The 15,936-nt window shown below is 40.3% G+C and overlaps 1 protein-coding gene across 1 annotated transcript in view; it reads left to right on the forward strand.

Moving 5' to 3' along the window:
• Positions 1-14,784, forward strand: part of SLC16A10 (solute carrier family 16 member 10) — a 93,680-nt gene extending 78,896 nt beyond the window's left edge. Inside the window, exons 2-6 of the mRNA XM_044291800.1 lie at positions 1,993-2,137; positions 3,555-3,957; positions 6,418-6,561; positions 11,017-11,245; positions 12,444-14,784. Coding sequence (XP_044147735.1) covers positions 1,993-2,137; positions 3,555-3,957; positions 6,418-6,561; positions 11,017-11,245; positions 12,444-12,679 — 1,157 coding nt within the window. The 3' untranslated portion in view covers positions 12,680-14,784. The remainder of the gene's footprint in view (positions 1-1,992; positions 2,138-3,554; positions 3,958-6,417; positions 6,562-11,016; positions 11,246-12,443) is intronic.
• The last annotated feature ends 1,152 nt before the right edge of the window (positions 14,785-15,936 follow it).

The following is a 15,936-nucleotide window of genomic DNA, read 5'->3' on the forward strand; positions in this document are numbered from 1 at the left end:
GCTGTGTATGGCAGCATCAGGTGGGCGCTGTGTATGGCAGCAGTGGTCTTATGTTTAGTGTATGACAGGGATCAGCAACCTTTGGCACTCCAGATGCTGTGAAACTACAACTCCCAGCATGCAAGGCTGTTCTTCTGACTCCCACAGAAGTGAATGAAGCATGCTGGGAGTTGTAGTTTCAGAACATCTGGAGTGTTGGAGGTTGCTGATCCCTGGTGTATGATGTTGGATAAATGTAAAATTGTCTACATTTATTTCTGCATGGGAGACTAGCAATGGTTTCTCTGCATAAATATCAGCCTCATAACGTTATGTGGGCCTATGCATTATATATGTGAATTACCGCACAATTTGTACTCCTCCTCGGCTAAAAATACTCCTCAAAATTGTTAAGAGGAGTATTTTTACTCTTCTGGAAAAAATGTAGTGCGACCTCTAAAGGTGAGGCTGTGATTATCATGTGCATAATATGGCTTTAATGGAGGTAATGGGGTTGCCACCCTCTTGTGTACTACGTGCGGAGGGATATATTGCTATGGTATCAGCGGCTAATTCAGGAGTTTGTCATAGCTCTGCAGTTAGTGCGCCATCTTCTGGTCAGGAGAAGCACAGACTTAGGCATTCTTGCAGCACATGGTTTGTGAATTTTGTACCGTATGTTCCACTCTATACCAGTTAGGCTTTGTTCACACCTCTAGTTTGTGTTTTCTTGAGGCTCTTTTTCTTGTTCTACAGCTAATATAAACTGGTGGAGGAAATGATGTAAATTCGTTCAAGTTGGCATAGGATTATTGTAGTCCGTCAACCGATCTATTACAATACAACTTTTTATTCTAACAATAAGAATAAATTAAAAATAAATAATTAAAAAAAAAAACTTTTAAGGGGGTTGTCTCAAGAACACACCCCACATTTCTTTCTTTTTTTTTTAAAGGGAACCTGCTGGCTCTGAAACACCCCCCCCCCCCCCCAAACTTGAGTAAGTGGTGTGTATTGTAAGGGAGTCCGATTATGTAATTTTAATCATACTGACTTGCGTGCTGACACTGTGCTCCCACAAACCAGCAGTAAAATGCATTGAGAGGACTCCTGAGCTCACACACATAATGTAGAGGACTCACAGAGGAGTCCTGTCGATGCATTTTACTAGTGGTTTGTGGGAGCAAAGCATCGGAATGGCAGTGAGCATGAAGATAAAAATGACATAACCAGACTCAGCACCACTTACACTGTACACCGCTTACTCTAGTTTGGGGGGTGTTTTGATGCTGACAGATCCCCTTGCAGCAGGTCTGACGAAGAGCGGGAGGGGAAATGCAGCAGCTCATACCAGCCATTTGGATGATACAGAGCAGCTCTCCATTCTGGCACATAGAGGAGGTAAATGATGCCCATACCCTTTCTAGGGTATTTGGACAAGGGTTGTCATGGTAGGACAACCCCCTTTTAAGAGTTGCTATCAGCTCTAAGGGAGTATGGTGGAATATGTGTGGCTACACATAAGAGTAATAAAGGATTTCCTACGGTACTTCATTCACAATTCTTATTGGACTTGTGTTGTGATTACCACGGGTTCATCATTCTCATCTTTTTTGGTGGTCACCAGAGCTGGACCACCACAGGACATCCTCCAGGGTAAACTTATACATTCCAGTAGCACAGTAACGGTTGCATGTGACCAAGAGAAGAAGGTCCCTTTTCTTTTGATTGTGGCACAGTGCAGAAACTAGACAATTTCCTTACAGACAGTAGAGTAGACTCCAGCGCTGTAGATGGTGAAATGTCTCATGTGATTATTGGAATCTCCACAGAACATGAAAGAATGATGACATTTTCAGTTCTTACAATCCTATGTAGAAGTATATTTTCTAAACCCATGTACACATTTGCTTATATTTAGGATTCATTTACTAATTTGCTCTTCAGCGTTAGTACATAGCAGTGGTTTAATCTATCTGTTTATAACGTTGGTTCCTATTTTATTCCCCACAGCATGGGTGAACTCGCTATCAATGGGAATGATATTCTTCTGTTCCCCTGTGGTCAGCGTATTTACGGACATGTTTGGATGTCGAAAGACCGCAGTTATCGGTGCTGCAGTTGCCATTATTGGCCTTTTTTCGAGTTCTTTTGTCAAGTAAGTTTTATATCCTTTGTTAGCTAAACAAATCACAGCCGTCACGTTTTAATGTGTGTTACATAATCTCCGTATATTGATTGACCAAACATGAATAATGTATTTTTATTGGTTTTCATAAGACATTATGAATGATTGCACTTGCAGTAAAGTGAGGAAATCCCTTCATAGATAGTATGATTTTTACTGATTTCTAATTATTCAAGAACTGTCACCAAACTGAATAATGAAAAATTGGTTCTTACAAGCCTTATAAATGTAAAAGCGCACTACGAATGAAGCTTTTAAAGAAGCACTCCCACAAATTTTTTGTGGGAGTGAAAGGTAGATTATATAAACTATAGTGAAGGTAATTTTATTATCGGTGACTGTATTTGTGAGTTATAACCTCCCTTCTGATCCTTAGCTGTGTCATGTGACCAATACTCTGATCTCCAACTTACACAGGACAGGAAGTCAGTTACTTCTCTATTCATTCCTATGAGACTGCCATTGAGGCTCCCATAGGAATACATACAGAAACTGGCTTCCTGTCCACACATAAGATGCTGTGTTATTTGAAGAGTCAGAGTGTCAGTCACATGACACAGCTGAGGATCAGAAGTGAGGAGATAACTCACAAATACAGTCTGGTAAGAAAATGACCTTCATTATAGTTTACATCATGTACCTTTCTAACAGGACAGAGATTAAAACATTTTGTGGGAGTGCCTTTTTAGCGGTTGTCCAAAGCAATTTACAAATTCTCTCCTCTGTTACTACAATTATGCATAATATGTGAAATCTGTATTTGCACTGTGATGACATATGGGATCATATTATTTACTTATTTTACTCACTTATATAGCGCTAACATATTCCATGGTGCTTTACAATCATCATCATCATCACTCACTGTCCCCAGTGGTGCTCACAATCTAAGGTCCCTAGCAGTATGTCTTTGAAGTGTGGGAGGAAAGCGTACCAAGGAGGAAACCCACACAAAAAAGGGGAGAACATACGAACTCCATGCAGATGTTGTCCTTAGATGGAATGAAGCCTAGGACCCCAGCTCCGCAAGGCACCAGTACTAACCACTGAGCCACCATGCTGCTGCTTGTATCATAAAACATCACAAGCAATATGTTGTCACAGAGCCTCGGGCTTCTTAGTAGGTTTCTTTATTGCCCAAAGGAAATGAAGGTCTCACACAAACTCCTAACAACTATGTACACAACTGGGGCAGAATCACGTGTGCTACTACTGCACTACTGCTTCTGTATTTTCTTCCGCCAAACCATTTGCCTTTGTTTAGTCATCTCTACTTCTGTTCGTAGTGGCTTGGCATTCTGTATTCTGATATTGTCTAAATGGATAAGTGTTACATTTTTTGTTGTTGCTAGGATTTAATTTCTTACCTGTTTTTCTTTTGCTATAGGAGCTTGGAGCCTCTTTATTTTACTTATGGAATTTTATTTGCCTGTGGCTGCTCATTTGCTTACCAGCCATCCCTGGTAATCTTGGGACACTACTTTAAAAAGCGCTTGGGTCTAGTAAATGGTATTGTCACAGCAGGCAGCAGCCTGTTTACTGTGTCACTGCCCTTTCTGCTCACTTATTTGCTTGAAAAAATTGAATTTTATAATACACTGCGTGTATTATGTGTCTTGATATTTGTGCTCTTTTTGGCTGGATTTACCTACAAGCCACTGTTGCCTAGAAGCAGCAACAGGCGTAAAAAGATCTTCAATTTCCACATCTTCAAATACAAGACTTATTGCATATGGGCATTTGGAATTCCAGCAGCACTTTTTGGCTATTTTGTGCCTTACGTTCATTTGGTAAGTGATGGCATACACAACATTCTTTTTTTCACCCACCTAACAACAATTTGTGCCTTTCTTTGTGCCATTTATACATGATAATGAGGTTTTAGGCTGGGGCTACATGGTGACTTTGAGTGCCACAGATACCACGTGGCCAAAGGTTTTGCAGTGTAGTGCAGCATGAATTGCAGGTAGTTGTGGCCACAACCTGAGAGTTGCAATAAATGTTGTGATCTTTGGTAGTGCCACTGTATGTCACTGTCGTCATGTTCCTCCAGCCTGAAGGACTTGTCCACCATCTTTAAAATGTTTAAAATAATTTTATAAATGGTTCAGAATTTAGTAAAATAATTAAATAAGTCATACTTATTTTACCAATACCTTTCTGATCCAGTTTTGTTCACGGGAAATGACCAATCAGCCAAGCACTGGCTGAACCAGGTCACTGCTATGGCCATTGTTTAGCTGAGTGGTCACATTTCCTGTGTCGAGAGGGACCAGGAAGGAGAGACCAGTGGGGGAAGCTTCGGAATTGGAGCAGAGTATTACTCAACTTATACCATTCTGAGTTATTTTTAAGAAATTTTAATGATCTTGACAACCCTTTTATCTAGATGAATGTGTGTCTTTTTAAACATCGATTACATACCTTCAAAGTTTTTTAAAGGGGTTGTACACTTTGGACAATCTTGTTTTGTTAGAACGGTTCCCAAAAAAGAAGCTGATTGCCAAGTGTCAAATCAGTTAGTCCTTTTAGACAATTTTAAACAATGTTTCAGGCAATTATCGTGACTGAAAGAAATGTTTCTGATAATTGCCTGATTGTCAAAGGAGATGAGGGCTGCATTTCCATGCAACAGAAGGAGTTGAACCCATTGAAGGAACTTTTGGCCAAACCTAAAGAGATCCATTACTGCCCATAAGTATCTCCACTCCACAGAGTCAAAGGTCTTAGGCCCCCTGCACACGAGCGTGTGCTTCCCGTTGCTATATTGTGGACCGCATTTGCAGATTTGCAATACACGGGTGCCGTTCCATTGGCATTCCGCATCACAGATGCGGACCCATTCACTTGAATGGGTCCGTAAATCCGGAGATACGGACTGGTCCAGAATGGAAGCACGGAACGGAACCCTACGGAAGCACTATGGAGTGCTTCCGTGGGGTTTCGTCCCGTACTTCCGTTCCGCAAAAAGATAGGACATGTTCTATCTTTTTGAGATCCGCTGTGGCTGCCCGTGTTCGTGCATGCAGGGGGCCTTAGCCTGATCTATAAAAACTAATGTACGCATACCACAGTTATCTTCAGTAAGGGAAAGATTAGTATAGATCCTACGTAAGTTACTATCCGTACTCTTTCCAAGCATAAAGCCTGACTGATCAGCATGTATAATATCAGGGAGAACTTGGAACAGGTGCGTTGCCAGGACCTTAACCAGTATTTTTATGTCACAATTTAGCAAAGATATAGGTCTGTACGATCCACAGTCTGTCTGGTTCTACCCAGGCTTGGCACTCCCCTATGTTAACGAGATTATTGGATATTTAAAATATTTTTTTTCACGCCATTTTAATTGGAGCCTGCGCTGCCATTCATGCAACTGTAGATTATTTACGTGTGATTTTACGGACCGCACGAAGAATGGGCATGTCCATTCTTGGAGCGGGTTTGCACAGGCACCACTAGAAAACACTAAAGGGTGGCTCTGTCCTATTCACTTGAACAGGAGGAGCCATTCCATAGAAGTGAATGGGGACACCATACTTGTAAACAGAGCAGATTCAAACAGCTGAAGGGTGTCAGGAGGATAGGATATCCTCAGGATGGGTCGTCAATAGTAAGAAGCGGAGAACTCCTTTAATAAATTGGTCAGATCTTCCGCCTGCAGTTTTTTTTTCTAAGATTAGCTTGTGAGATACCAGTTTTTAGTATATAACCCACACTGTGCGCAAAAAATAAACAGCCAAAACAAAAATGAAAGCACTTATTCAGATGTTTTTTTTTTTTTTGGGGAAAATGCCAGGGCTAAAGTTCAGGTGTATAAGTGACAGATTAGGTCCGGATGCGTCCAGTGAAACTTGCACCATTTCGCAAGCAAGTTCAGCCAGTCTTGTCTGCAATTGCGTTAATTTTTTTTCACGCGGGTGCAATGCGTTTTTCACACGCGTTTACAAACAACATCTTCTAGCAACCATCAGTGAAAAACGCATCTCATCCGCACTTGCTTTCACTGAAGCCACATTCACTTTTATGGGGCCAGGGCTGCGTGAAAAACACAGAATATAGAATATGCTGCGATTTTCACGCAACACAGAACTGATATGTGACAAAAACGCACATGTACACAGACCCATTGAAATAAATGGGTCAGGATTCACTGCGGGTGCTATGCGTTCACATCACGCATTGCACCCCCGCTAAAAACTCGCTCGTTTGAAAGCGGCCTAACTCTTGCTTTTTCCATTCATCTACAGATCAAACATGTTTCAGAGCGTCTGGGAAATGAGGTCAAGGTAGAGGTTTTGTTGCTATGTATCGGCGTTACATCTGGGGTTGGAAGGCTTGTTTTCGGCAGAGTTGCAGATTACATTCCAGGTGTCAAGAAAGTCTATTTACAGGTAATGCAATACTTACCTCCTGTGTCTGTCCTATCTGTTGTTCATAGAAAGGAAAGTTCCCTATTTTGTACCGGGAAACATAGATGTAGATCCTGTCATCAAGCAGGCTTCACTTACTCTGCTTTATCAGATGATTGTGTTAATCTAGATATCACATTACACAGTTGTTGTGATAACTCCCTGGACAAGGAGATGACTTCCACGATGGGATCACAAAATTCAGATTCCACTGAACTTCCCAGTCAGACTGCATTACAAAGGCTTATGTGTACTGCAACATATCTTCAACCCTATTTTGCTGATTGCTTTGCAAGACACTGGCAAGGAATTAACCTTTTAATGACTGCACATTTTGGGGAGATTTATCAAAACTGGTGTAAAGTAAAACTGGCTTAGTTGCCCATAGCAACCAATCAGATTCCACCTTTCAGTGTGCAAAGGATCTCTGAACAATGAAGAAGGAATCTGATTGGTTTCTATAGGCAACTAAGTCAGTTTTCTTTTACACCAGTTTTGATAAATATCCCCCAAAATGTGCAGTCATTAAAAGGTCCATTCTGAATAGGAATCATTGACCACAACTCTCCGGACATGGTCCTTCAGCCAGTTTTTAATCCAATTACAAACTATCTATAGACCTTATTTTACATAATAACCATTTCGCTACTAGTGCCGTACATGTACTGCAGTGGGCAAACATGGCGCCCGCTTGCACGTGTTTCAAACAATAATGCAGATCGTGGTAATTAAAGCCTTTAGATTCCATGATCAAGTGAGGTAACTGCCTCTTACCGACATCCTCTGTGGCCAATGAGGATGTTGGTAATTAAATTCAATACCCCAGATCTCGCTGAAGAGACTAAGGTCTCTTTCACACGGGCGCCCCGTGTGAAATGCGATTGCATTCCGATGTTCAGTTTTTTCCGTGCAAGTGCAATGTGTTTTGCACGCGCATGAGAAAAAACTGAATGTGGTACCCAGACCCGAACCCAGACTTCTTCACTGAAGTTCAGGTTTGGGTTAGGTGTTCTGTAGATTTTATTATTTTCCCTTATAACATGGTTATAAGAGAAAATAATAGCATTCTTAATACAGAATGTTTACTAAAATGTGGCTTGAGGGGTTAAAAAATAATGAATGCTATTATTTTCCTTTATAACCATGTTATAAGGGAAAATAATACAGTAAATTGACTTTTATCAATTTACTAACATCATCTCCTCGCAACCATGCGTGAAAATAGCACCGCATCCGCACTTGCTTGCGGATGTTTGCGATTTTCACGCAGACCCATTTATTTCTATAGGGCCTGCGTTGTGCGAAAAACGCAGAATATAGAACATGCTGAGATTTTCACTCAACGCACAAGTGATGCGTGAAAATCACCGCTCATCTGAACAGCCCCATTGAAGTGAATGGGTCCAGATTCAGTGCGGGTGCAATGCGTTCACCTAACGCATTGCACCCACTTGGAACTCTCGCCCGTGTGAAAGGGGCCTAAGGGTATTGGAGCTGCAAGTCTTATTGGTGGCAGGCCAACATAAGAAGTGAGCAAGTCTAAGCAATACCTAGATTATAAAAACCATGATTGTTCAGAAGAATTTTTTTTTATTTTTTACTCTCAAATACGAGCTTCAAAATCATAACAAAAAATAAAAAAAACACATATATAAAAAATTTTACAGTTTAAATCACCCCTTTCCGTATAATAAAAAAAATCTATATATAAATGACTAAAAATATAAACATCATGGGTATCACCGCGACCGAAAACGCCCGTACTAATCGAATACCAGAATATTTTTCCAATACGGCGAATGGTGTAACCTAAAAAAGGGTCAAAATGGCCACTTAGCCATTTTTTTATTGCTTCTCTTACCCAAAAAATGTAATAAAATGTAATCAAAAAGTCACACACACTTCAAAATGGTATCAATGAAAACAAGAAATGAGCCCCCACACAGCTCAATATATAAAACTATTAAAAAAAAAGTTATGGGGGTGAGAATATGGTGATGTAAAAAAAAAAAAAAAACATTTTTCTCAAAGTTTACATTTATTTTTACACTATTTAGACATAAAAAAAACTATTCATATGTGGTATCGTTGTAATCGTACTGACCAAGAGAATGAAGGGCACAGGTCAGTTTTGCCGCAAACAGAACACCGTAGGAACAAAACCTGTAAAACAGTGGAGGAATTGCATTATTTTTTTCAATTCCACCCCATTTTAAAAAGAAAATCTCGCTTCGCACTACACTGTATGCCATATTAAATGGTGGTATTAGAAAGTACAACTTATCCCGCAAAAAATAAGCTCTCATACAGCTATGTGAACGGAAAAATAAAAAAGTTACTGCTCAAGAAAAAAGAGAATGAAAAATGAAAACGAAAAAACCTCTGGTATCCGAAGGGTTAAACATCTATGAGGGACAGTATCAAAAGCCTTTGCAAAATCCAGAAACACTACATCCACAGCTGCCCCTCTGTCCAGGCTACTACTCACCTCCTCATAAAAACAAATCAGGTTAGTCTGACAACTTCTGTCCTTGGTAAACCCATGTTGGTTGTCACTTATAAGATTATTTACAGTCACAGACTCCTGTATATAGTCCTTTAAGAGTCCTTTAAACATTTTTGCCACAACAGAAGTTAAACTACCTTGTCTATAATTACATGTAGAGGACCTAGATCAGTGATGGCGAACCTTTTACAGACCGAGTCCCCAAACTGCAACCTAAAACCAACTTATTTATCGCAAAGTGCCAACACTGCAATTTAACCTGAATGCCAATATAGTATCTTACATGTACTTTATCATTTAGCTATAATAGCCTGCCTACATTCAATGCGCTGCCTGTGCTGTTCATAGTGCGCCCTGCGCTGATGAATGGCAGGAAAAATCTAAGGCATATTGGTACACCATAGACTTTTTCCAGGTTGTGGGTGCCCACAGAGAGAGCTCTGAGTGCCACCTCTGGCACCCGTGCCAAAGGTTTGCCTAGATCCTTTTCTGAATATGGGCACCACATCTGCCTTGCGCCAATTACTTGGCACTGTACCAGTACCTAGAGAATCCTTAAAAATTATAAACAAGGACACAGCAATGCCTGAACTGAGCTCTTTAAGAACTCTTGGGTGTAATCCATCTGGACCTGGAGTTTTTTTCAGATTTACCTTATTTAACTTAGTTTGGACCATATCTACAGTTAGCCAATTGAGTATATTACTGGATGTACTAACAGCACTGGTACCACCGATATCATCTCCTTTCTCTTCTTTTGTATTTACAAAGCTAAAAAAAAACATTTAGTAACTCTGCCTTTTCCTTTTCGTCAGTGACTAACCCCCTTTATCGTTATTTAAGGGGCCTACTTGCTCAGACCTTGGTTTTTTAGAATTTTTATATTTAAATAATTTTTGGGGATTTGTTTTGCTCTATTTTGCAGATTTTATCTCCTTTTGACAGATTCTATTAAGCCCCCTCAGATTTGTATTTTTAAATGCCCTTTTTTGTAATTTATTGTCCTTTTTACATTAGCTGTAAGCCATTGGGGGTTTATATTTAGGAGTTTATACTTGTTACCTAAAAGAATTAAAAAAAAAAGTGCAATTACTCAATGTGTATTTAAAGCTCTCCCTTTTATCCTAAGTATTATTATGTGACCGTAGCAGCTCCCAGTTTTTGCTCTACCAGACAGATTTTGCTTATTATAGTTCGGGGGAATATAATTATATTGTAGTCACTATTACCAAGTGTTTCTTGAACAGTAACATTTCCAACACGCTCTGCACCATTAGAAATTGCCAGATCCAGCAGAGCATTGCCCCTAGTGGGAGCTTCAACAAACTGGCCCATAAAGTGGCCCTGCAGCAAGTTGAGGCAGAACCATGACCCCAGTCAATGTCTGGGAAGTTAAAATCTCCCATTAATTAATCAAAATGCGTGAAGGACTTCTTGCATGCACAGCCCATTTTGAACTCTTCCAACAGTACGTGGATGGAAGGTGGATTCAGGATTTGACTTTGCCATTGAAAACCCCTCCATATCTTTATTTTCAGACATTCCTTGGTGGACTTAACTGGTATGTGTAAAGTCATTGTCAAGGTGTGCTGTCCAAGTCTGGTGGATCTATAATCTTCGTAAGCACCTTCTCATACAATGAAGAAATGATAGTAGATTTTATGATGGTGAGCTACAGCAAAACAACCATAGCAGTTCCACCACAATGCTTCACATGCGGTGTCAAGTTCTTTGGTTTTCACCTAACTTGTCTTTTGTTACTGTGGACCATATACTGCTGTTGCACATGGGTTCTCTGCTGTCTCTGTCCGCCTCTGTATTGTTTTATAATGTGACAGGCTTCACATATTTCTTTATTGTCTTTATGATTGATGCGGTTTATAGATTCATTTATTTCCATTAATTTATTATTTTGATTTTTTTCCCTGCAGGTGATATCTTTTTTTTTCATTGGACTGATGTCTATGATGATTCCATTGTGCCACAGTTTTGGTAGCTTGATTGCTGTGTGTCTCTTCATGGGCCTCTTTGATGGCTGCTTCATATGTATTATGGCTCCAATCGCATTTGAACTTGTTGGGCCAGAGTATGTGTCTCAAGCAATTGGATTTTTGCTTGGATTTATGTCCATTCCTATGACTGTTGGCCCACCTGTTGCAGGTAAATCAAAATGTCTTGATATATCATTGTTTTCAGATTTACACTAAAACAGCCACAATAAATTTATTGGGTCTTTGATTCATTAAAGGCTATAGACACCTTCAGTGTCATTTTTTATAATTGCATTTTAAAAATTTTGGGCAAAAAAAAAATGTTCAGCTGTTTCTGTTATACAGCTTTACCTTCCAGTATATCTTGTTTTCCATTTTACAGAGAATCCGTCAGGGAGCTGCTCTGATGGCTCCATGTATAGTCCTTATCTCTGAATTCCTGCCAGCTCATAACACTTATTTAAGATTATTATCAGTTTGATAAGAATGAACCTATAATGAGTATTTCTGTGCGGTCAGGAGTTCAGAGATAAGGGCTACACATCCAGCCATCAGAGCAGCTGTCAGATGGATTTTCTATAAAGGGAAGGTGCCCATAGCCTTTATGTTATCAGGATGGGTGTAATGAGCATGTAACACTTGCATTTCTTATTCGTTTCCGAGTGTGAGGTGAAAACTGCAGGTCCCATAATTCAACTGCCTGTATACAGTTTACAGTTACAGTCTACTGAGCTGTCAGAAGTTCAGAGATAAGGGCTACAAATCCAGCCATCAGAGCAGCTGCCTGATTCTATGTAAGGCGAAGGTTTCCATAGCCTTTATGTTAGTTTTTCTTCTTCTAATCTAACTTATTAAAAGGGGTGTAATGAGCCCCCCTTGTTTCTTATGCAATAATGAGTCTGAGGCAGAAACTGCAGGTTCCCATAAATGAACTGCCTGTATGCCATTTATACTTACACTACTGAGCATGTGTGGAACAGCACACTAATGCCACCATGCGTGCACACTTGCAGGGAGAAGTAGATCCAGCCCCCTTAACAGGATGTCACTGATGAAGTGCATTCGGGGACTGGATTCCCGAACCAGGGCTATTGATTGATACATCAGTTGTAGAAAAAAACAAGCTCCACTGCAGTGATGTGATCAGCTACGTAAACTCAGTCAGAGCCACACTTCTAAATGCATTTAAGTCATTTAAGTTTGCAAAATAGGAATGGGGAGAATAAAGACTAGGTCTCAGAAGACCCCCTTTAGTATGTTTAATGGTTGACATTGTCAAACAATGGCATCATTATAATTTTTTTTTAAACATACATGAAAGTACTGATTGGTGACTGATTTATTTCATAATTTATTGTCTCTTCAAGGTTTTTTGCGTGACAAACTTGGTTCCTACGATATAGCATTTTATTTGGCGGGTATCCCCCCAATTATTGGTGGATTTATCTTGTGCCTTATCCCTTGGATCCATGAAAGGACTTTAAAGGAGACGAAAAAAGAGCTGGATAAAGAGGCTGAAGAGAAAATTCTGGATAGTGCTGCCAGTGCATTGACACCAGGCACAGCAGAAAATTCTAAAAAGGAAGATGTCTCTATCATATAATTTCCCTTCTTTTACAGTGTATGACAGTGACTTCATTGTAACTGGTGCTACAAAACCAAAGCTGTATGATCACATTAGGGTGTTTGCTTACCTGTATGACTAAGCCTGTCATGTCAGCCTAAGTGTGGGTATCATGCCAGGACTATTGAGCAGCCTTATGAATGCCACAGAAAAGTAATGCATATTCAGACGTAGCTTTACAGCAATACAGGGCTTGCTTTATATGGCATCCACAATACTAATATTCAGTTTCAGTGACTGAAAAATGTTCTACTTTGTTTACCAGATTTCTCTGCACAAAATTTGTCGGATATACAATCACATTAGATTGCTGAAGTATAGTGTTAGTGTAGTTTGATGTGTTTGAATTGCAATGTATTTTATTTTGCAGACTGCTGGCATTATGATTATTATATTATTTGTGTTTGCAATCAGTGCTGGGTATTCACATACATTTCTTCTGCAGGGTCTTGTTTGTCCAAGATTTCAGGATTACCTAAAACTATAAGGCTGCATTTCCATATTGCAGCTTTTTCAGCAGTTTTTGAAGCCAACGCCAGGAATGTATTCTGAAAGAGTATAAGACTCCAGAATAGCTTTATCACCCCTTATGCCTCTTTTCTATCCCCCAAAAAAACACAGAACCCAGGTTTGCAGCTTTTTACACACAGCTGAGCTTAAATCCAGGCACAATTAGCGTTTCTACACTACCCTGCTCACTTTCCGAAAAAGGGTTGTGCTGAGGGTGGGTTGTGAACAGGACATCAGTCCCAGCACATTGATCATCATTTACGACAGTTTCGGGTGCAATTGATTGAAATGGTAGCTGGTGTAGATATCAATCTAGGTGCACAGACTGCTAGAGGACATGCACCTTGTCCTAAATTGAGCATATACTCTGGCAGTGCAGGAGGATATCAAGATTGTCATACAAAGGCAGTCTTCCCTTTATATGAATCCTCTGTTTCTGGCTTTGGCTTCAATAATTACAATAAATACCTAAATGTGAAAACTCAACCTAAAAGATGAGCATACAAGCAAAAGTTGTCCAGAATGAATTTGATTATGGGCTGTGTTCACATATTCTTTGTTTACCATGACACTTTTTAGCTAGATGAAGGGGTGTACTTTTCCTTGAAATTATTTTTTGGAACTTTGCAAAGTACTAGATGTATGTGCAGAAGGTAAGTGCGTCTTTTGAAAAAGTGCATTTGGCAAATTATCCGTCTCCATGGGTGCACTTTCAAGTTTAAAATAAGCATATCTGTCCATATAAGCAGAGGATAGATCATCAGTTTAAAAAAACATTCAGATTCAGCTGATTACAATTAGAGCTCATGCAGACAATCATATTTTTTTCTTTGTCCAATCTGTTTTTTGTTGCTGACCGTTTGCGGAAAATGACTCCGTCTGCATTCCTTGTCTGTATGTCCGCATGGACCGCAAAAAAATAAAACATGTCCCATTGTCCGCATTATGGTCAAGGAGAGGACTGTTCTGTTAGGGGATGGACATTCCGTTCAACAAAATGCGGAATTCACGTGGCCGGTATCCGTGTTTTGTGGATTCGCAATTTGCGGACTACATTTGTGCTCTAAAAGGGGTTTTCCACAATACTTATCGGGGGCACCATCTCCGTTAGTCCCATAGAAGAGAATGGAGTGGTGAGACCCTCATTTTGTTATCACTTGGAGGGTCCCAGTAGTCGGACCCCCCCCCCCCCCCCTCCCAATCAGGCACTTATGCCCTATTCTGTGGATAAGGGATAAGTGTTGTTAGTGGAAAACGCTTTCATGTACTGAAAAAACTCTTCACAGTTTTCTTTGTTGTGCATTATCAGGACAGTCATGTTTGGAGGTTCCAGCAGTAGACTGCTATTATGTGTCTGTCCCACCTTGCCTTTACACCTTTCCTCCATCACCTTGATATCCTGATGGAACCTCTCCCCTGGTTCCTCACTAAAATCATGAAGATTTTCTGGAAATCTGTGTAAGGGCTCATGCACACGACCATACAGGTTTGATGTTCCTGGAGGGATACACCAAATGGAAAAGGATTTAGGAAAACTAGAGGAATAGTCAAAAATCTGGAAAAATTTAATGTTGATAAGTGCAAGATAATGCACCTAGGGCGAAAACCCAAGAGCAGAATATAAAATCTGTGATACAGTCCTAACCTCAGTATCTGAGGAAAAGGATTTAGGGATCATTATTTCAGAAGACTTAAAGGTAGGCAAACAATATCATAGAGCAGCAGGAAATGCTAGCAGAATGCTTGGGTGTATAGGGAGAGGCATTACCAGTAGAAAGAGGGAGGTGCTCATGCCGCTCTACAGAGCACTAGTGAGACCTCATTTGGAGTATTGTGCTCAGTACTGGAGACCATATCTCCAGAAGGATATTGATACTTTGGAGAGAGTTCAGAGAAGAGCTACTAAACTAGTACATGGATTGCAGAATAAAACTTACCAGGAAAGATTAAAGATTAACATGTATAGCTTGGAAGAAAGACGAGACAGAAAGGATATGATAGAAACTTTTAAATACATAAAGAGAATCAACAAAGTAAAAGAGGAGAGAATATTTAAAAGAAGAAAAACTGCTACAAGAGGACATAGTTTTAAATTAGAGGGGCAAAGGTTTAGAAGTAATATCAGGAAGTATTACTTTACTGAGAGAGTAGTGGATGCATGGAATAGCCTTCCTTCAGAAGTGGTAGCTGCAAATACAGTGGAGGAGTTTAAGCATGCATGGGATAGGCATAAGGCCATCCTTCATATAAGATAGGGCCAAGGGCTATTCATAGTATTCAGTATATTGGGCAGACTAGATGGGCCAAATGGTTCTTATCTGCCGACACATTCTATGTTTCTATATGCCCTTCGAGACATACAGTCCGTGAGCGGGCCATATGTCCCGGAGCGGCATACATCGTGCACACGGGAGCGCACAGCATCATAGGTTACAATGATACTGCGCGCATCCGGCCGCTTATAGGACTACTGTCCTGCACTCAATTGATCATATGAGTGCAGGACAATAGTCCCGCGGGCGGCTCGATGCGCACAGTATCATAACCTATTATGCTGTGCTCTCCTGTTCGCACAATGTACCGTATGTCTCGGAGGGCATACAGTAGTGTGCATGAGCCCTAAGGGTGGCGGATCCCGCAAGCTGTTGCGGCAGAAAGCATTCTGCCCAATTTCGCCAGTCTGGCATTGCTGTATTCTACCGTTTACAGCTGGATACCCATTAGGG

This window comes from Bufo gargarizans, chromosome 4 (genome assembly GCF_014858855.1).
Source record: "Bufo gargarizans isolate SCDJY-AF-19 chromosome 4, ASM1485885v1, whole genome shotgun sequence".
Classification (NCBI taxonomy): domain Eukaryota; kingdom Metazoa; phylum Chordata; class Amphibia; order Anura; family Bufonidae; genus Bufo; species Bufo gargarizans.